The following is a 23013-nucleotide window of genomic DNA, read 5'->3' on the forward strand; positions in this document are numbered from 1 at the left end:
TTGTTGTTGGAAATAGCAACTTCTAAGACTGGTCAGGATTAAATGCAGTTTGATTGCTGTTAAGGTACTGTTGTGTCCTTCCTCCAAGAAGAGAGAAAGGTGTAGGCTGATTTCCCCCCCATCATTCTCTACCACTCTGGCTCAGCCCCATATGCTTAGCCTTTTTCAAAAGACATTCCTGAGCCTTGCCCATCTACTTTAGAATTCGCCAAGTTCTTTGACTTTTTTTTTTGGTGTGGCATGATGTGTAGGCTTGTGGACAGCTCTGATACAAAGAAAATGAAATAGAAGAATATAGGAGAGAAGAAAAAATAATAAATAGGGTTGGGGTTTAACTTTACTAATGTATCAAAAACTAAGTACAGGTATTCTGTTTTCACATATAATGTTTTCTTAAAAATATGCTTAAAAATGTTTTCTTAAATACACATAAAATGTAAATAAGAGACGTCACATTTTATTTGGAGTTAGGAAGTAGGCAGTACTCAAAGTACTGAAAATAGTTTAAAGTCCCTGTTTACACTTTACCTTGTAGGCATAATCTTCAGTGACTTATTTCTAGCATGTTCTTTGATTCTGTTTTCCTCTATAACATTTAAATTATTGAGCTAAGTCCAATAAGGGTCCAGTTGAGGCTAAACATATCTGTTTTTGCCTTACCTAATGATTCCTCCCATTCACCCCAAGCACATTCAACTTACATATGCGAAATGAAAGCTCCATGTGCACAGCTGTATCCCTCTCTCCTAGAATAATACTTAGTACACAGAAGGCACTCAAAAAGTATTGGTTGAATGAATGAGTGAACTTATAATTGTCTTAATTGTATAAGATTTGAGGTCTACAGTTATTATTAATATGAATCCTTTGCTGCTTTGTTGTTACTCATTTATGTAAAATTATAATGAGATAACTTTAACATATTAAAAAATTTTACGAATGCAGTGATACAAATATGATGCTATTGATTGAAGTTGAACTTTAGGCTGGCAGGCAGCATTCTTATACAGTTAACCTGTGTAAGTCAGTTAATTTAGAAAACTATTGATTTGGCACTGAAAAGGCAGTTTAGGGTAATCATTGATTACTGGATGTAAGTGTGGCCATTGGAAGTTTGAGGACCATTGAATGTGTTAGAGTATGTATGTGTGAGAAAAGGTAGAATGTATGAATATAATAAAATAGAATATTGAGGAAAGACCCCCATACTTGAAGAAATTCTACTGTTAATGAGAGTGCTCTTATTTCAAGCAAATTATAAAATATTATAATCCTAGATTAATACAAAGAATAATTTGAATTCACTTTATCTAAAGTGAAGGATTTCATATTCAGAGAAGTTTCTTTACTAGTACCTCCCAGTGTGAGATTTTGAAAATATGAACTTTGTTCAAACCCTTCTTATTTCATCTTGTTTTTATTTGTTCAACCCATGAGGGGCCTGAGAGATTTGGAAGTTCTTTTGTGTTTGAAGCAGACAAGTTTGAGATGGTATATGATGCTTCTTTTGGAACCAAGGAAGATAATACCGTCTGGAAGAGTGTGGGATGTAGAGTACTCCTCCACTTTAGGGGAGGAGTAAAAGCCATCCATATATATACACACATACATATATTTATGTATGTGTGTGTATATAAAGTCACCAGGGTGGCTTAATACTAATAAATTAGATAAGAACAGTTCAGGATTCATTCATTCTACGACACATTTATACAACAACAACATTGAGTAACAATACTGGAAGCTCTTTAAATCATGCTACCATGTTTTCTTTTTGCAAAAAACAGTATTTATTCTATGCCTCAGGATCTAGCCCACTGAAGCTGAGAGAAGTGAAAAGAGAAATTGACACCTTGGGCTAAAACCTTGTTTGTGTGTGTTCATTGGGAAGGTTTAGATGCCAGTATCATTCTAGTAATTATCTTAGGCTTCATTCATTGCAATATAGTATCTTAGGGGTCATAGAAACATCTATACATACATACAGCTTCTTTTGTGACTTTAAATTAAATGTCTTTATTTTGGTGTTTAAATGCCAGATTGAAAGAAGCAAACTACAGTTAACCCTTGAACAGTGCACTGGGGCTGGGGGGTGGCATGTCGTAGGGGCGCTGACCCTCTGTGCAGTCAAAAATTCATGTATAATTTATAGTTGGCCTTCCATATGAGTGGTTCCTCCTTATCCACTCTTCCGCATCTGCCACTTCAACCAACCATGGCTTGTATACTACTGTAGTATTTACTGTTGAAAAAAATCTGCATATAAGGGGACCCGTGCAGTTCAAACCCATGTTGTTTAGGGGTCAACTGTGTGTGTGTATATATGCTTATACTATGTATATATACACACTGTATATTACAAACTCTGTGTGTGTGTGTGTATATGCTTAGACTATATCTACTTTATCTGCTAAAGAGCATTGTGACCATGGGAAATTATAGATTCAAGAATTAGGAAAGAATTTTATCAAAATGCAGTTAAATCTTTGTCTAATATTGTTTCCATTTTTATTCTTTTAGGTAAGCAGAATTTTGTATAGTTTCTGTACAGCTTTCAAACGGTCTTCTAGACAAGTATCTGATGTTAAAGACTCAGTTATTCCTACCCCTGACAGTGATGTATTTACCTTCAGTGTCTCCTTGGAGGTAAAAGAAGATGATGGAAAAGGAAACTTTAGGTGAGGTTGTTTGGAAAGATTAAAAATTGGTATTGTGTCTGAAATATAATATTGGCTAATTTAAAGTTTCCAGAATATGCAATGTTGGTATAAAGCTTTAGGATGATAAAGAAATATTTCACTGGTGAATGCATGGTTCACTTTTGTCATGCTTTTCAGATATTTTATGTAAATTATTTTCTTAATATTTTAAAATACTGATATTTACTGTAGAAAATTTAGTAAAATAATAAAATTGGAATAAAAAGCTATGGTTTTGTCAGCCACAATCACTTTTAATATTTGATTTCTAGGGTGTATTTTTATACAGTTGTGTGTATATATATATATAGTTTTTTTAACTTCATGATATAAGAATTTTTCAATTAAAATATTCTTAAAATCATTTTTAATGGTTACCAGTAGTATATTGTATGGTTTGACCATCATTTAATTAACCATTTCCTTCTGCTGTGTATTTGGAATGTTCTTCTTTAGTTCAAAAATAGGCAGATAATAGGAAACAGTTATACTCTTTAATGATCAGTTATGGGCCTTTACTTTGCCTTTGTTTCTAACCATAATTGTTAGGTAGGTATTTTACCTGTTTTTTACAGATACAGAAATTGAGTCTTAGGTCAAATAAGTTGCTAAAGGTATTTTTCCTTTTCAGATAAGGCAACCTATATTTTAGACACTAAACTGTTTTTGTTTTGTTTCTTTTAGACACTTACTGTTTTAATGAACTAATTCTTGAGAATTGTCAGTCTGGCCCAGGCTAGAATTTAACTTGCCCTGATCTGTACCTCTTTGTTCATCTTTTATTTATATTTACTTGGATTTGTCACAGTCATCTCAAACTCTAGATGTTTAAAAGTAAGCTCTTCTTCTCAATTTTTGCCTTGGGTTTCACTGTGTTAAAGGCATTCATGCAACCAGCTAAACCAGAAATGTGACAGTCTTAAAAGTAATTAAATAAACCATGTTCCTAAATGTGTTAAAATTTAAAAACTAAAATTTGAAATGATGTCATTTAAAAAGTTTTGTTTTTAATCTCGTTAGGGATAAATTATAAGGCTCTTGTAAACCCAGTTTAAAAATTAATAACAACTCTGTTTTGCTGACTGTAAAGTTTGTAGTTACTCTGTGGCAAGATGAGAGTTAGGATATCTTAAGAATAAGGGTGTTGTTGCTTAAATAGTTTGTTGGCTCATTCTAACCTTGAAAGAGAGATCTTTTTTATTGTTTTTAATTATTGTTAATTCCTCTTCTTTTTGCATATTTCAGTCCTGTGCCTAAGGATAGAGATAAATTTTATTTCAAATTAAAACAAGGAATAGAGAAGAAGGTTGTGATTACAGTGCAGCAACTTTCTAACAAAGAATTAGCTATTGAAAGGTAAGCAGCTTGCTCCTAAATGCTACCAAAACTTGTATTGACATTGTTACTGTGTTTCAAGAGACATACTATTGAATCTCAGCTGTATTACTTACTGTGGCTTTTCACCATGCTTCAGTTTCTCCATTTAAAAATGAGAATGAGAAACCTAATGCTTTCCCCACTTAAATAAGTTAGATATAACTGGTTCATTGAAAATGTCAATTGATGGGGGAAATAAACATGAAATGGCTTTGTTTTATCAGTAATAACTGCTTCTACCCTATTTGGGCTTTTTCCGTCTCTCCCGTATTTACATATAGGACAAATACCTTAACTTCTCATTCATTTTGATTATTAAAAAGTCCATTAAGTTACTGAGATATCAGAATTTTTAAGAGATACATCTTTAAAATATATAAACACACATGCACATATATACACACACGTGTGTCTGCATGCGTTTATATATTTATGTCTATATTTTAATTTTTCTGTTAGCAGTAGACATAGCAATATTTTAATCTTTTTATTTAGAGGTAATTTCAAACTTACAGAAGACTTAAAAAAAAAGAAAAAAAAACCTAGTACAGAGAATACCTGCATGCTCTTTACTCAGAATCACTTATTAATAACATTTTACCCCATTTGCTTTGCACCCACTTTCTCAATCTCTCTCTCTCTCTCTGTGTCTCAGTCTTTCTCTCCCTCCCTCCACCCCGGCACACACGCGCACACACGTGCTTGTTTTTCTAAACAATTTAAGAGTAAGTTACATACATCATGGTGTTTTATCCCTATCTACTTCCTTAGGAAATGTATATTTCCTAAAAATAGGGATACGAATATCTCTTATTTAACCACATTATTTGTATCAACCTCAGTAAACTTAGCTTTCATACAATACTTTTTATCTAACCTACTATTTGTCTCTAATTTTGTCAGTTAACCCAATACCATCCTTTCCCCCCATCCAATTTAGGATTTACATTAGGGTCAGATATTGCATTTAGCTGCCATATGTCTTTAGGTTTCTTTAATTTGGAAAGATTTCCACAGTCTTTCTCTCTCTTTTAAAACATGGACTTTTTTTAAAAAAATAAATTTATTTATCTATTATTTTTGGCTGCATTGGATCTTTGTTGCTGCATGCGGGCTTTATCTAGTTGTGGTGAGCAGGGACTACTCTCTGTTGTGGTGTGCAGGATTCTCATTGCGGTGGCTTCTCTAGTTGTGGAGCACGGGCTCTAGGTGCGCGGGCTTCAGTAATTGTGGCTTGTGGGCTCTAGAGTGCAGGCTTAGTAGTTGTGGTGCACGGGCTTAGTTTCTCCGCAGCATGTGGGCTCTTCCCAGACCACAGATCAAACCTGTGTCCCCTGCATTGGCAGGCAGATTCTTTAACTACTGTGCCACCAGGAAGTCCCATCAAAATGGACATTTTTCAAGAATACATCCCTTTCCCTCTTTTTATTTTTCTTATTTACTTTTTTATTTTTTATACTATATTTATTTTTATTTATTTTTTGCATCTTTATTGGAGTATAATTGCTTTATAATGTTGTGTTAGTTTCTGCTGTACAACAAAGTGAATCAGCTATATATATATATATATATATATATATATATATATATATATATACATACATACATCCCCATATCCCCTTCCTCTTGAGCCTCCCTCCCATCCTCCCTATCCCACCCCTCTAGGTTGTCACAAAGCGTCGAGCTGATCTCCCCGTGCTATGCAGCAGCTTCCCACTAGCCATCCATTTTACATTTGGTAGTGTATATATGTCAATGCTACTCTCTCACTTAGTCCCAGCTTCCCCTTCCCCCGCTGTGTCCTCAAGTCTGTCCTATACATCTGCATCTTTATTCCTGCCCTGCCACTAGGTTCATCAGTACCATTTTCATAGATTCCAGATATATGCGTTATTATACGGTATTTGTTTTTCTGACTTACTTCACTCTTATGACAGTCTCTAGGTCCATCCACGTCTCTACAAATGACCCAATTTCGTTCCTTTTAATGGTTGAGTAATATTCCATTGTATATCTGTGCCACATCTTCTTTATCCATTCATCTGTCAATAGACATTTAGGTTGCTTCCATGTCCTGGCTGTTGTAAATAGTGCTGCAATGAACATTGTGGTACATGACTCTTTTTGAATTATGCTTTTCTCAGGGTATATGCCCAGTAGTGGGATTGCTGGGTCATATAGTAGTTCTAGTTTTAGTTTAAGGAAACTCCATGCTGTTCCCCATAGTGGCTATATCAATTTACATTCCCACCAACAGTGTAGGAGGGTTCTCTTTTCTCCATACCCTCTCCAGCATTTATTGTTTGTAGATTTTTTGATGATGACCATTCTGACCAGTGTGAGGTGATACCTCATTTTGGTTTTGACTTGCATTTCTCTAATGATTAGTGATGTTGAGCATCTTTTCATGTGTTTGTTGGCAATGTGTAAGTCTTCTTTGGAGAAATGTCTGTTTAGGTCTTCCGTCCATTTTTGGATTGGGTTGTTTATTTTTTTGAAGTTGAGCTGCATGAGCTGCTTGTGGATTTTGGAGATTAATCCTTTGTCAGCCGCTTCATTTGCAAATATTTTCTCCCATTCTGAGGGTTGTCTTTTCGTCTTGTTTATGGTTTCCTTTGCTGTGCAAAAGCTTTTAAGTTTCATTAGGTCCCATTTGTTTATTTTTGTTTTTATTTCTATTACTCTAGGAGGTGGATCAAAAAAGATCTTGCTATGATTTATGTCAAAGAGTGTTCTTCCTATGTTTTCCTCTAAGAGTTATATAGTATCCGGTCTTACATTTAGGTCTCTAATCCATTTTGAGTTTATTTTTATGTATGGTGTTAGGGAGTGTTCTAATTTCATTCTTTTACATGTAGCTGTCCAGTTTTCCTGGCACCACTTATTGAAGAGGCTGTCTTTTCTCCATTGTATATTCTTGCCTCCTTTGTCAAAGATAATGTGACCAGAGTTGCATGGGTTTATCTCTGGCCTTTCTATCCTGTTCCATTGATCTGTGTTTCTGTTTTTGTGCCAGAACCGTACTGTCTTGATTACTGTAGCTGTGTAGTATAGTCTGAAGTCTGGGAGCCTTAATTTTGAGCATTAATTTTGTATTCTGCTACTTTACAAAATTCATTGATTAGCTCTGGTAGTTTTCTGGTGTCATCTTTAGGATTTTCTGTGTATAGTATCATGTCATCTGCAAACAGTGAGAGTTTTATTTCTTCTTTTCTAACTGGGATTCCTTTTATTTCTTTTTCTTCTCTGATTGCTGTGGCTAAAACTTCCAAAACTATTTTGAATAATAGTGGTGAGAGTGGACAACCGTGTCTTGTTCCTGATCTTAGAGGAAATGGTTTCAGTTTTTCAGCATTGAGAATGATGTTCGCTGTGGGTTTGTCATATATGGCTTTTATTATGTCATGTAGGTTCCCTCTGTGCCCACTTTCTATAGAGTTTTTATCATAAATGTGTGTTGAATTTTGTTGAAAGCTTTTTCTACATCTATTGAGATTATCATATGGTTTTTACCCTTCAGTTTGTTAATATTGTGTATCACATTGATTGATTTGTGTATATTGAAGAATCCTTGCATTCCTGGGATAAACCCCAGTTGTTCATGGTGTATGATCCTTTTAATGTGCTGTTGGATTCTGTTTGCTAGTATTTTGTTGAGGATTTTTGCATCTATGTTCATCATAGATATTGGCCTGTAGTTTTCTTTTTTTGTGACATCTTTGTCTGGTTTTGGTATCAAGGTGATGGTGGCCTCATAGAATGAGTTTGGGAGTGTTCCTCCCTCTGCTATATTTTGGAAGAGTTTGCGAAGGATAGGTGTTAGCTCTTCTCTAAATGCTTGGTAGAATTTGCCTGTGAAGCGATCTGGTCCTGGACTTTTGTTTGTTGGAAGATTTTTAATTACAGTTTCAGTTTCAGTGCTTGTGATTGGTGTGTTTGTATTTTCTTTTTCTTCCTGGTTCAGTCTCAGAAGGTTTTACTTTTCTAAGAATTTGTCCATTTCTTCCAGGTTGTCCATTTTATTGGCATATAGTAGCTTGTAGTAGTCTGTCATGATCCTTTGTATTTCTGAGGTGTCAGTTGTTACTTCTTTTTCATTTCTAATTCTGTTGATTTGAGTCGTCTTTTTTTTTCCTGATGAGTCTGGCTAATGGTTTATCAATTTTGTTTATTTTTTCAAAGAACCAGGTTTTAGTTTTATTGATCTTTGCTGTTGTTTCTGTTATTTATTTTTTCATTTATTTCTGGTCTGATCTTTATGATTTCTTTCCTTCTGCTAACTTTGGGGTTTTTTGTTCTTCTTTCTCTAATTGGTTTAGGTGTAAGGTTAGGTTGTTTACTTGAGGTGTTTCTTGTTTCTTGAGGTAGGATTGTATTGCTGTAAACTTCCCTCTTAAAACTGCTTTTGCTGCATCCCATATGTTTTGCGTCATCGTGTTTTCATTGTCATTTGTTTCTAGGTATTTTTTGATTTCCTCTTTGATTTCTTCAGTGATCTCTTGGTTGTTTAACAGCATATTGTTTAACCTCCATGTGTTTGTATTTTTTTACACTTTTTTTCCTGTAATTGATATCTAGTCTCATAGTGTTATGGTTGGAAAAGATGCTTGATATGATTTCAGTTTTCTTAAATTTACCAAGGCTTGATTTGTGACCCAAGATGCGATCTGTCCTGGAGAATGTTACATGTGCACTTGAGAAGAAAGTGTATTCTGCTTTTTTTAAAAAAATAAATGCATTTATTTATTTTTGGCTGCATTGGGTCTTTGTTGCTGTGCGTGGGCTTTTGTAGTTGTGGCGAGCAATGGCTACTCTTCCTTGTGGGGCATGGTTTTCTCATTGTGGTGGCTTCTCCTTGTTGTTGAGCATGGGCTCTAGGCTTGCGGGCTTCAGTAGTTGTGGCAAGTGGGCTGTAGAATGCAGGCCCAGTAGTTGCAGTGCATGGGTTTAGTTGCTCCGCAGCATGTGGGATCTTCCCAGACCAGGGCTTGAACCCATGTCTCCTGAACTGGCAGGTAGATTCTTAACCAGTGTGCCACCAGGGAAGTCCTATTCTGTTGTTTTTGGATGGAATGTCCTATAAATATCAATTAAGTCTATCTGGTCTAATATGTCATTTAAAGCTTGTGTTTTCTTATTTATTTTCTGCTTGGGTGATCTATCCATTGGTGTAAGTGGGGTGTTAAAGTCCCCTACTATTATTGTGTTACTGTTGATTTCCCCTCTTATAGCATTTGTCTTATGTATTGAGGTGCTCCTATGTTGGGTGCATAGATATTTACAGTTGTTATATCTTCTTCTTCGATTGATCCCTCGATCGTTATGTTGTGTCCTTCTTTGTCTCTTGTAATAGTCTTTATTTTAAAGGCTATTTTGTTTGATATGAATATTGCTACTCCAGATTTGTTTTGATTTCCATTTTTATGGACTATCTTTTTCCATCCCCTCACTTTCAGTCTGTATGTGTCCCTAGGTCTGAAGTGGGTCTCTTGTAGACAGCATATGTATAGGTCTTGTTTTTGTATCCATTCAGCCAGTCTGTGTCTTTTGGTTGGAGCATTTAATCCATTTACATTTAAAGTAATTATTGATGTGTATGTTCCTATTACCATTTTCTTAATTGTTTTGGGTTTATTTCTGTAGGTTTTTCCCTTCGCTTGTGTTTCCTGTCTAGAGAAGTTCCTTTAGCATTTGTTGTAAAGCTGGTTTGCTGGTGCTGAATTCTCTTAACTTTTACTTGTATGTAAACCTTTGATTTCTCTGTCAAATCTGAATGAGATCCCTGCTGGGTAGAGTAATCTTGGTTGTAGGTTTTTCCCTTTCATCACTTTAAATATATCTTGCCCCTCCCTTCTGGGCTGTAGAACTTCTGCTGAAAGATCAGCTGTTTACCTTATGGGGATTCCCTTGTATGTTATTTGTTGCTTTTCCCTTGCTGCTTTTAATATTTTTTCTTTGTGTTTAATTTTTGTTAGTTTGATTAATATGTGTCTTGGCGTATTTCTCCTTGGGTTTATCCTGTATGGTACTCTCTGCACTTCCACGACTTGATTGACTATTTCCTTTCCCATGTTGGAGAAGTTTTTGACTATAATCTCTTCAAATATTTCCTCAGACCCTTTCTTTTTTTCTTCTTCTTCTGGGACCCCTATAATTCAAATGTTGGTTCGCTTAATGTTGTCCCAGAGGTCTCTAAGACTGTCCTCCATTATTTTCATTCCTTTTCTTTACTCTGCTTTGTGGCAGTTATTTCCACCATTCTATCTTCCTGCTCACCTATCTGTTCTTCAGCGTCAGTTGTTCTGCTATTGATTCCTTTTGGCGTATTTTTAATTTCAGTTATTGTATTGTCCATTACTGTTTGTTTGCTCTTTAGTTCTTCTAGGTCCTTGTTAACATTTCCTGTATTTTCTCTATTTTATTTCTGAGATTTTGTGTCATCTTTACTGTCATTACTCTGAATTCTTTTTCAGGTAGTTTGCCTATTTCCTCTTCATTTATTCAGTCTTGTGTGTTTTTATCTTGCTCCTTTGCCTGAAAGATATTTCTCTGTCTTCTCATTTTGTCTCATTTACAGTATTTGAGGTTTCCTTTCCCTAGGCTGCAGGGTCATAGTTCCTCTTGCTTCTGTTAGCTCTGCTCCCAGTGGTGAGGCTGGTCCAGTGGCTTGCGTAGGCTTCGTGTTGGGAGGGACTTGTGCCTGCGTTCTGGTGGGTGGAGTTGAGTCTTCCCCCTGTTGAACAGGGCCGTGTCAGGTGGTGTGTTTTGGGGTGTCTGTGAGCTTAGTATGACTTTAGGTAGTCTGTGTACTGATGGGTGTGTTTGTGTTCCTGTCTTTGTTGTTTTATGTGAGGCATCCAGTGCTAGAGGCTGCTGGCAGTTCAGTGGAGCCGGGTCTTGGATTCAGATAGAGGCCTCTGTGAGAGGTCTTGGTGGTTAATCTTCCCTGCAGCCAGGAATTCTCTAGTGGTCCAGTGTCCTGGACTTGGTGCTCCCACCTCAGAGTCTGAGGCCCAAGTGCCAGTCAAGGAACCAAGCCCCCACAAGTTGTTCGTACCAGTTATGCAGGGATCTTTACAGTCCTTTCCGGTGTCCAAGGTCTTCTGCTAGTGTTCAGCCAGTGTTCTATGAGAGTTGTTGCATCTATAAGTATATTCCTGATGCATCCGTGGAGAGAGATGAACTCCATGTCCTCCTACTCCTCCTTTCCCCTCTTTTTAATATAACATTGCTCAGGTTGGGTTTATCTAATATTTCCTCATGATTAAATTCAGATAGTTTATTTGCATAGGTGATGTTCTCTCCTTCACAGTGTATCACATTTGGAGGTGCTTGATAACCCTCTGTCCCTTTCTGGTGATGTTAAATTTGATTACCAGTCAAGATGTCTGGTTTCTCCATTGTAATTCCTTTTTCCCCCTGCCTCCCTTGCAGCTAGTAAGCAGTTTGTGGGGAGACCCATGAAAATATCTTGCTTCTCATCAAAATTTCCTCCTTGGTTTAGCTTTCATTCATAATTCTTGTCTGATCCAGTCTTCGATTAACTTAAATATAGAAACCTTGGTGAATATAGGTGAAATAGTCAGATACCTAATTATGTTTTCTTTGTTAACTTAGATAAACATTTATGCATACATTTAAAATATATTATACATAATAACTTAGAAATGTTGCTTTTTTCCCCCTCATGTTCATAAGACAAATTTATTCAGACTCTCCACAATAATCTTCGACATTAGTGTCTTCATCATCACTTAAGCTACTTTTTGAATAATTTTAAGGCATTTTTCCAGAGCACATTATCTCAAGTTGTTTGAGTTAAAGCACTTTTTGAATCAGTTTATATCATTATCATTAGAAATTCTACCTAAGCCAGAATTTTACCTACCATTTGTATACCATTAAGATAGCTAAAAAAATTCATTCCATATATAACCACTTAACATATTGCTTTTATTTTAATATAATTAATGTCGATGATGATATTTAACAACTATGGGTTCATATGCTCAGCAGTAATTACCAAATCTGTTAAGTGTTTTTGCCTCCTTCTTCACACATTCTGTCAGATGACCTCTAAACATCCAAACTAAAATTAACTTGAGATTGCTTCAGGCTAATGGGTCTTCCCCAAAGAATACTTTGTTCAACATAGCAGACAGAATTTCCTGTGATATGAGGTATTTTTTAAATACTTCGATTTATCTTTGTTTTTTCAAAAAAGAAACTCTTGCCTTTTATTGGATTATATGTGGTACTTAATGTGTTTAAATCACAAAATGTATGTAGTGGAATTTAAGGTAATCCAGTAGGTGGCAGTCTTGTCATGAGAATTCTTAACCTCTGTTTTTTTTTTTTTTTTTTTTTAAAGCATTGCTGCTGACAAAGTTCATTTATAGTATAAAGATATCGGTGTGAAAGTAAATCCTTCAAATTACATAATTTTGTCTTACTTTATGAGAAAATGATTTTAAAAAACAACTTCCCATTTATGTGAAATTTCCAACGTACACACAAGTAGAAAGAATAATATATTGAACGGCAGTGTACCCATCAGCCATTCTGAATGCTAATTTTCAGTATTTTGGTTTTTAAAAATATTAGTTTTTATCATGAAAAAATCTATTTCTCTGTGCATTCAAGGGTTCAAGCATTCCTCATGTGTAGATATTTGACAAATTATACTGTGATTATTGGTCTCAACCCCTTTGAAGGCAAGTACTGTGTCATTTATCTCAGAATCTCCAATATCTAGCCCTGTGCTAGGAACCAGAGCTTTGTAGTTACTTAGTCCTTACTTAGCACTTTCTCTGTGCTGAGCACTGTTTTAGGTGCTACTTATGAGGTATAGGTACTATTATCTTCATTGTACAGTCAAGGAAACTGAGGCACAGAGAGGTTAGATAGCTTTCTCAAGGTTATACAATTAAATACCAAGTCTATCTGGTCTAGAATAAATATTCTTACTCTCTACTTCGTTTTAAAAACTTGTTGAGTAAATGAATAAAAAGTATATAGAAATTTTATAAAGTTAAGAGTATTGACTACATTCACTGTAATGTGCAGAGAGTAATAGAACATTGCACCTAATAGAATCCTAACCTGTTTAGAGGGTATGTGAAAAATGCTCTCACATTTTGAAAATTTCTAATGTTCTTTTGCTTTTCTCAGTCACCTGTGTTAGATTTTACAAGTTAAGCTTTATTTAGGAACTGTACATAAGAAAGAAAATAATATTAACATTTTTGTGTGATGGCCATTGTAAAATTTGATTGTCATAACAACATGTGAGGAAAACATTTTAATTATTACCCTATTTTTTTTTGCAGAAGATGAGACAGAGGCTTAATGAGATTAAGTAACTTGGTCATTTGGCCAGGAACTGATAGAGCCAGGGTTTAAACCAAGGCCACCTGACTTCTGAGTGTATACTTTTAGAGACTGTACCCAATTAAATTTTGATTACGTGCTAAGTTTAAAATTAATCAAACCAGTTAGAAAATAAATGGATTGGCATTCTTTGGTGTATTTCCAGCAGAATTTGAAAGTGAGAGTATAGATGGGCATCCAAGTGATTGTTCAGTGACTTCAAACCCAGGGGCACCGTGCCCTGGGAGAAAAGCTGATAGATTTGTAGATGAGAAGACCAACAATAAGAGCTGAGAGGAGAAGGCAAGATGATTGTAATCTGAAATGTGTGAGAAGAGCAGCCTAAGCCTAATTATTGAGAGGCTCCAGTTAAAATGTTAAAGCAGATCTGAACAGGTCATTCTCTTTCTGGTGTTTCTAAAGTGGAGATAGCAATCTTCTCTGTCCCTCTCCAGCTGACATTTTCATGGGTTTTGGTCTCATCGTGTGTAGAAATACTGCAAAAGATTTTCTTACATACCACCAATTGATGCGGATTTTTAAAGCTTTATTTAGTATTTTAAATACCCTAACACTATTATATAGCACCCACATCAATGCTTTGAATAGATTGCTGGTTTTGTTAGATACCCGAAAAGCGAGGGGGAAATTTTTCATTTCTTGCTGTATTAATTTTCTGACTAGTTGATTTTTGCCAAGTATTACTTCTTAATTTGTCATAAAATAATTCAGGGAAAATAATACCATATACATTTGGAAAATGGGTCTCTTTACAGCTCCCTAACAAGAAGTGGAGTTCTAATGATGGTAATTCCAGACCTTTTGGGGGGTTAGTTGGGAAGAGAATTTTGGCTTCAGGGTTTTATGTCTGTCAGATCACTTTGTTCCCAGGGATCTGCCCTGATGCTTGATGTGTGAACCAGAATGAAGTATTGATACAGCAAGCAGAGTATAATTACTAGATTTGTTTTAAGTATACAGCTTTGTTTGTACTGAGTAACATGGGCCATTACTACTAGGAAGAAAGAATTTCCATGAATCACTTTTATCTGATCCTAATTTTGGGGAGTACAGTCTACATATACATTAAAGTATATATATATATATATATATATATATAATATAAAACACATCATTATTAGAAAGCAGTTTGATCATTTGTAGAGTGATTCAGAGATGTGCCTGTTTTGATAATAAATTCTGCTTCAGTTCTTAATTTGTGCTTTCTGGCTTGCAGCAAACACTACATAGTGAGAAGTTGAAGTGTTAAGTACCATACCTCATAGCATGAGTGATTGACAGGTACCTTTCCTTGTGTTATTTTCTTGAGGAAAATGTTTCCAAGCCATGGAGTACTGAAAAAAGAAAATCACCTAAGGCTCTTTTCTTCTCACAGAATAAGCAATTTTCTAATATGATTTGATATCCCTAAAGTAGATAGATAGTAGAACCTGAACTGTTAATTATTTTGGGGCTGATATAATTGTATGTTAGACCATTCTGAGGGTCTTTTGTTGAATTTATGTAGCACTTATTTTTGCCTTCACCCTAGCAAGTTGTTATATAGTTTTATTTAGAAAGGAGCTCAAGTCACTGACTTTAAGTTGCCTAGATGTAAAATCACGAGTTTTAGATGTCTTAATAATTTTTCTTAATGGACGTCATTTTTCTCCATCCTGAAAATGAGCAAAAGTTAGTGGGGTGATCCAAAGTCTGGATAATATATATTTCTTAAATTAATTAATTAATTGTGTTTTTTTGGCTGCATTGGGTCTTTGTTGTTGCACATGGCTTTCTCTAGTTGCGGTGATTGGGGGCTACTCTTCGTTGTGGTGCGCAGCCTTCTCATTGTGGTGGCTTTTCTTGTTGCGGAGCATGGGCTCTAGGTGCATGGGCTTCAGTAGTTGTGGCACGTGAGCTCAGTAGTTGTGGCTCACGGGCTCTAGAGCGCAGGCTCAGTAGTTGTGGTGCTTGGGCTTAGTTGCTCCGCGGCATGTGGGATCTTCCTGGACCAGGGCTTGAACCTGTGTTGGCTGGCTGCATTGGCAGGCGGATTCTTAACCACTGTGCCACCAGGGAAGCCCCTGCATAATATTTTACAAGCTGTTTTTGAACTTACTCATTTGTCTTCTTTGAGTTTTCATATAAGGCAGTAGAAAGGTAACTCTCTTTTACCTTAGAAAAACAGGATATATTTATACAAAATACTTTCATTGTTCTCTGATAGTTGTTTCAAGTGACAATTGATAAAGAGTTATCGGCATTATCAGGTGCTTTGGAGAATGAGAAATTGGAAGCTTCTATCTTCTCTCAGCTTTTGGACTGGAACTTGTAATTAGAACAGAATTTTCAGTGTCTTCCATTACTAGCTTTCGCTGGCACCCAGTGGTGGGGGGGGGTGGCACTCCAGAGGTATGTATATAATACTATTACCTTTTTAGCATCGTATCTTAAGAACTACTTTTTTCATATTAGCAATGAAAACGTACATTGCTTTCTGTGAAAAGTTTTTCTAAGTTTATTCTAGATGTCTTGGGGCTCTTTTTTTTTTTTTTTTTTTGCGTTACGCGGGCCTCTCACTGTTGTGGTCTCTCCCGTTGTGGAGCAGAGGCTCCGGACGCGCAGGCTCAGTGGCCATGGCTCACGGGCCCAGCTGCTCCGTGGCATGTGGGATCTTCCCAGACCGGGGCACGAACCCGTGTCCCCTGCATTAGCAGGCGGACTCTCAACCACTGTGCTACCAGGGAAGCCCAGGGCTCATTTTCAAATGAACTTCTAAATGTGAAATAATTACAGACTCACAGGAAGTTAAAATAATAGTATAGCGAGGCCCCATGTACACTTCCCCCAGCTTCCCCCAATAGTAACATCTTACATAACTATAGTATAATGTACAAACTAGGAAATTGACATTGGTACAATCGATAGACCTCTACTGGAGCTCTTTTTGAATTCTTTTGTAAATCATAGTATGCTTCTATAATATAATAATAATTTCTTAATTAATTGTTTTTCCAATGGCAAAAGATCTTTACTTAGCTTTATTTAACTTAAGGTGACTAATCAAGATAGTTATGGACAAAGGGGCTACCAGGTCCTAGCAGAGGAGAGAGTTCCAGGTTGTTCAAATGTAGTAGTTTGGTTTTTTTTAAACTGAAATATATTTGACATATAACATTGTGTAAACTTAAGGTATACAACATGTGGATTTGATACATTTATATATTGTAATATGATTGCCATTGTAGCAGTAGTTAATACCTCTGTCATGTCATATAGTTATCAATTATTTCTTCTTGAGGTTGGAATAATTAAGATCTAGTCTCTTAGAAAGTTTGATTATATACAGTGTTGTTGTCTGTATTCACTATACTGTGTGTTAGATCTCTAGGACTTATTTACTACTAGTTGCAAGTCTGTACTCTTTTTTTTTTTTTTTTTTTTTTTGCGGTATGTGGGCCTCTCACTGTTGTGGCCTCTCCCGTTGCGGAGCACAGGCTCCGGACACGCAGGCTCAGCGGCCATGGCTCACAGGCCCAGGCACTCCACGGCATGTGGGATCTTCCTGGACTGGGGCACGAACCCGTGTCCCCTGCATTGGCAGGCGGACTCCCAACCACTGTGCCACCAGGGAAGCCCAAGTCTGTACTCTTAAACAACATCTCTCCTGTTCCCCCACTCCCCAGTAAACACCAGTTTACTCTTTGTTTTTACAAGTTTGACATTTTTAGATTCCACGTATAAGTAATATCATACAGTTTTATGTCTCTGTCTGGCTTATCTCACTTAGCATAATGTCCTCAGGATCCACTTTTGTTGTTGCAAATGGTGGGGTGTCCTTTTTTCTCATGGTTGAATAATATTCCACTGTATATACCACATCCTCTTTATGTATTCATTTACTGCCGGGCCCTTAGGGTGTTTCCATATCATGGCTGTTGCAAGTAATGCTGTGATAAACATGAGAGTGCAGTTATCTCTTTGATATCCTGTTTTCATTTCCTTTGGGTATATACCCAGAAGTGGAATTGCTGGATCATATGGTAGATCTATTTTTAACTTTTTGAGCAATCTTCATATTGTTTTCCATAGTGGCTATAACAATTTACATTCTTGATTTACTTTAAGAAAATAACTTCTTAATTTATTGGTTTAAGAAATTTTGATTTCTAACCCGGCTGTTAAGTTATTAGAAGAGATGAGGTATTTTAACTGTATCCTATGCCGATTATCAATTTATTGCCTCTTGGTTCCAAATCTACCCTCTTACTTGATCTGCATTAGTGCAACTTTATGCATCTTCTTTGCAGCAAGCACAATATTAAATTGTGCCAGTAGAGGGTGCTGGAGAGATACCGCAGGAGGGAGGGACTCTTCTTGGTTCTGGTATGCTGTGATTGTTCTTGCTCTTGCTACAAGATTCTGGGACATCCAGTGCTGCTGTGCTCCAGCTGTGCACACAGTGCATGCATTCCCCCTGTGAACTCATAGTTCTGGTCCTGGCTCAGTGAGATCTTCCTGCAGCCCTCCAGATACAGACACTGTGGGCCTCAGGCTTTGTACCACTCTGCCTCTGAGCTGCCTCCGGGAGTCCTGATTTCCTTTGTTCACCTGCCGGCCACCCTTGGCTACCTGCACCCTAGAGGGTTGTTTCCTGTTTGCTTGTGGTCCAACTTTGCCTGGGCAGTCCAGAAAACTTCTTTGTCATCCACTGGGCTGCAGTCATATCTTCTACAGTGAGGTCAGAATACCAGCTTTAGGGGGAGGATCTTCTTTCCAAGTTTGCTCTTCTTTGGGGTACTCTTCCTCAGCCTTAGGTTGTTCTTTAGAATTCTCTTTATAGTCACTCTCCTATTACAGAGAAAAATTTTTTATAATAAACTTTTCCTGTTCAGATTATTTCTGTGCTCTCTCTCCTATTCGGACCTAAACTGACAGTATCTAATTGAACTAGTATCTAATGAAATTAACCAGTCCCACAGATAAATTTTCTGATACCTTTCTGGGGGAAAAAAAGTGTTTATTTTAGATAGTCTTCTTAACTGATAGTCTTTTAATTGTCATAATAATGGCAAGGATAATAACCACTATTTAATGATTTCTACCATATGTTAACATCCATCCCAAGTGTTTATTGCATAGTGTTTTTCATACTAAAGCAAGGAATCCTATAAATTATCTTTTTATTTACTTTTTTTTTTTGGCAGAGGGAGGAAACTAAAGCATGTTATTTTGCCTGCTAAGAAATAGCTAAGAAGAGGCAACATGAGGATTTGAATCCAGGGCTTTTTGCTAGTCTTCCTAAAGTCTTTGTATTTGTCTATTTTGTATGACTTTTTTTGGGGTAGGGACAAGGGGAGGTATTAAGTATTTATAGATATGATATAATTCTTTTATATCACTAGTAAACACTGCTTAGTTACTAATATTTTGTTCTTATTTATAATGGCAGCATAGTTTTTTTTTCTTTTTAAAGATCTTGGCTGATTTGAAGGGAAGTGGGAGGAATGACTACATAAAATGTTATTTTTATTTAGTAGGACTTTAGGCAGTTAATTAACAAAAGTGAAATAACAGGGGGTGCAGGTTCGATCCCTGGTCGGGGAACTAAGATCCCACATGCTGTGCAACCAAAAAAAAAAAGCAAGTCAACAAAAGTTAAATAAGTCTTACGTGTGAATATTGTATTTGTGCTTTAAATATTAATTTGATTTTTTCTATTTTTAATATATTTTAATAAGTTTACCCATCCTCTTTATTCTCGTATTATTTTTAAATTATTCTTTATCTGTTTTCTTTAAGGTTTATATATTTAGGTAAATTATTCCATTGTACCATAGAAAATTGTTATGCTTTTGATAATTGATCAAAGCTTTATATGGCTTGATTCAACTATTTTAAATGGAATCGAGCTTCTGAGGAATCCATATTATTTTACCCACAGATGATATTGTTTTGTATTAATTTTTTTTTTTTTTTACTTAAAATGTAAATACCAAAATAGGGCTGTACAGAAAAGAGTTAATATAGGAGGACTGACACTACCATTCCTAAAAGGCCTGCTTATAAGGTTGGTTCTTGACTGGTATTTGGAAACTTGGCTTTCGGGAGGGTTTCCACCATTCCCAGAACTGAGAATAGTGGCTCACCGTGCCTAAACTTTTAGCACAAGCAATGTGGTTTGTGCTGAACACCAGCTTTCCTTCAGGAGTCTGGGTTTTTGGTACATGCTAGGCAGAGGATGCCTATGTGACCAGCCCTGAGAAGAACTGAATCTCTATAAGCGTGTTGCATATGTGACATGTGACATTTCATCTTTATTTTTCCATCAATTAACCCTAAAGCCATGCAAGATATGCAGAATTTTTGGTGTCTGTATGGATGCTAACTTGGTGTTAAAAGCTGTTTAAATCTCTGTTTTGAGTAGAGACTCACTGGGCAGTATGGAAGGCCAAATTTCTTTTCTAAATAATAGTGGCAGTTGTAATAATAATTTATAATCGGCAACAGCTCTAGAATTTATGGTGTACTTTCCCTGTGAGTTTTTTCATTTCAGCTTTACATTAACATAGTCAACCTATAAGCAAGTAATATTTGTGTTCCAGAAATGTGGAAAGTGAGACTTTAAAGTGTGTGACTTGCCCAGGATCACACAGGGAATTGATAATCTTTTCTACTGATAGGCTAGGGAGGTGGCAGAGTATAATGTGTAAAAGACTCTGCAGTTTTGGAGTCATAGTCACGGGCTTAATAGCTTTGTGGTTTGGACAAATCACTTCTACTTTCCGGAAACCAGTTTTATTATTTGTTATATGGAGGTTGTTTAGAAATGTAAATGCAACAATATAGTAATGTCTGACAAAGCATTCAATAAACAGCTGCTATAATTAATATGATAATTATTATTAATATGATAACACCATCATCCCATTCTTAGGAGGTTTGATTTCAAATTTTGGGTCAAGTTAGCTATTTGCTATATTATAAATAATGTTGGGTGTGTCTTCTCTCTGCTTTGTTAACATTCTGTACTTACGGCTATCGTAGAACTTACCGTACAGGTTGTAATTGTCCGTTTACTTATTTTCCTCCCCTACTAGACTGTGACATCCTTGAGAAAATAAATGTAATAGCAGTTTGCTTTCTACATTATTTATGGAGTTAATAAGAGAAGATTGAACGCTTTGAACTCCCCAATGAAACACTTAATATTTGCAATAGGTGCTTGTGGTGCTAATAATATCTATCTAATTTCTGACATGTTATTCATAATAGACCTTGCTTGTCTCTATAGGAAACCTTATGTGCTTTAATGAAATATAATTTTGAAAATGACTAATACAGCTTGATAGAAAAAAATTACTCAGTTTTAGTGCTGGAAGAATCCTTAGAGTTCATGTATTGTTACCTCTCCCATTTTCTAGAAGAGGAAACAGAGGCTCAAGGGAGTTAGGTGCTTTGTCTAGGGTCGCACTGTTGGTTGGTGGCAGGATTTTTTATTTATAACCCAGGAAAAAAGCAGTACATCAAAGATCATCAAAATAAGGTGATGTGTGTTCCCATTTGAGGAAAACCTAAATTTCCTTTTGCAGTGGAGTTTAAGATAGGACATTATATTAGGAAAATTGTACCCATTTTGCCACTTACCTGTGAGTGCTTGACAAACAATATAAAACTTTAAATTTTCAAAGCGAGCAAAAGAAAGGTAGGGAGGGTGCATACTAAACTCTTAGTATTGGTTCCAAAGGGTCTGAGATTAGAGAGAGAAAGGAGAAATTATTTTTTCCCTATACACTTTGGTATTCATTAGCTTTTTACAATGAGTATATATAATAGTTTTGTAACTTAAAAACCATAATATAGAAAATAGTATTTTAAAACCCATGAGAGGTGCAAGCTGAAGCAAAGAATAGGGAATGTGAGAGAAGTCTTCTGTCCTCATTGACCCGACTTTTTTTTTTTTTTTTTTTTTTGCGGTACGCGGGCCTCGCACCGCCGTGGCCTCTCCCGTTGCGGAGCACAGGCTCTGGACGCGCAGGCCCAGCGGCCATGGCCCACGGGCCCAGCCGCTCCGCGGCACGCGGGATCCTCCCGGACCGGGGCACGAACCCGCGTCCCCCGCATCGGCAGGCAGACTCCCAACCACTGCGCCACCAGGGAAGCCCTGACCCGACTTTTAAGTTGAGGGAACTAAATTTTATATCTGAAAAAGAATTAGCTCTTTTATTCTTATAAGGAATTTAAGGCAAACTTAGAAGAAATAGTACAATAAAGTACATGATTAATTAGCATTTAATTTGTATAGACAGTGTTTATTATAGAAGTTCATAGCAGTTTAAAGGAATCGTATTAAAATTATGAATATTAGATTATAATAATTTCTATTTTAGTAAGTTATATTTTGTTCACTGGTACAATAATATGTTTGGAATTTCCTCAGAACTTACTGACTTTATATTTGTTATATACTTGATCTTTTTGGATGCCTTGAGCAAGGTATCCTCAAATATTCACAGGAAGTATTATATATATGTTTTTACTATTTACTAAGCTCATATTTGGACAGGACTAATCTCTTGTCTTGTTTATGGAAAAAAAAAGCCATGCTACTAGAAAACTAAACCTTTGAAAAACAAGGATCAGATTAAGTATTGACTGCTCAGCTGCTGCTATTTTGAAACTTAAAAAATGGTATATTTAATTTGTTTATAGTCTTGTATAAAATGCTCCATAGTATACTTTTAAATTTTGGAAAGCTACAATAAAAACACTGTTTTCTAGTAAGTGTGGGTATGCATTGTTGGCAGAGAGAGGCATACTGTGGACAGATCACATTGTCTCTCGAGTACAAGACCTACTTAATAGCCACATAAATTTGAGTAAAATAACTTTTTCTGGACTTTACGTTTCTTACCTATAAAGAAGAAATAACAGTAATATCCTAACAAATATTAAAACATGTTCGAATTAGCTGAATTTTAGAGTTTATGAAAATCCTTTACAAACAAAGTGGTAGTGTTGATGGGATTCTTAAAGCTTCCCTAGCATTAGGAAGCACAGAATAAAGTAGTTAATAGTATACAGTATGTTGGGTAATATCTTCACTAATATAATAGCATTTTTAGTAATGAGTTTCATATAACTTTTTTTTTTTTTTTCAAACTGAGGATATAGTATTTCAAAGTGAAGATATAGGCTACTCAGTGAACATGACTGTTGAGGGCCAGGGTGACTGTTTCTATTAATCTGGCTTGATGCAAAGAGAGAGTACAGTGTCTTATTCTAATTTTTTAAAAAAGTTTCTTTCTTTTAATTTAACTAGGTTAGTTGATCTTGACCAGTATGTTTGGAGTAACTCTAAAGCAAATACAATCTCATTTTTACCCAGAAACTAATTTATATGTCACTACTGTATTTTGTTTCAGTTAACAATTAATTATGGCTATTTTTATCACAGTTTCTGATCATTGGTAATCTTTTACATGCAAAAATAAAGATCTGGGAATTTAGGTAACTTATTTCTATGTGATTTTATTATGTATCTTAATGAATTCTTATTTATGATGTT

The 23013-nt window shown here is 35.9% G+C and overlaps 1 protein-coding gene across 7 annotated transcripts in view; it reads left to right on the forward strand.

The window, feature by feature from the left end:
- RABGAP1L (RAB GTPase activating protein 1 like) overlaps positions 1 to 23013 on the forward strand; it is a 687421-nt gene that overhangs the window by 81860 nt on the left and 582548 nt on the right. For all 7 annotated transcript variants that reach the window (XM_067728697.1, XM_067728698.1, XM_067728699.1 and 4 more), the window contains 2 exons: positions 2521 to 2678; positions 3945 to 4055. In XM_067728697.1, coding sequence (XP_067584798.1) covers positions 2521 to 2678; positions 3945 to 4055 — 269 coding nt within the window. The remainder of the gene's footprint in view (positions 1 to 2520; positions 2679 to 3944; positions 4056 to 23013) is intronic.

This window comes from Pseudorca crassidens, chromosome 2 (assembly GCF_039906515.1).
Source record: "Pseudorca crassidens isolate mPseCra1 chromosome 2, mPseCra1.hap1, whole genome shotgun sequence".
In the NCBI taxonomy this organism is placed as follows: domain Eukaryota; kingdom Metazoa; phylum Chordata; class Mammalia; order Artiodactyla; family Delphinidae; genus Pseudorca; species Pseudorca crassidens.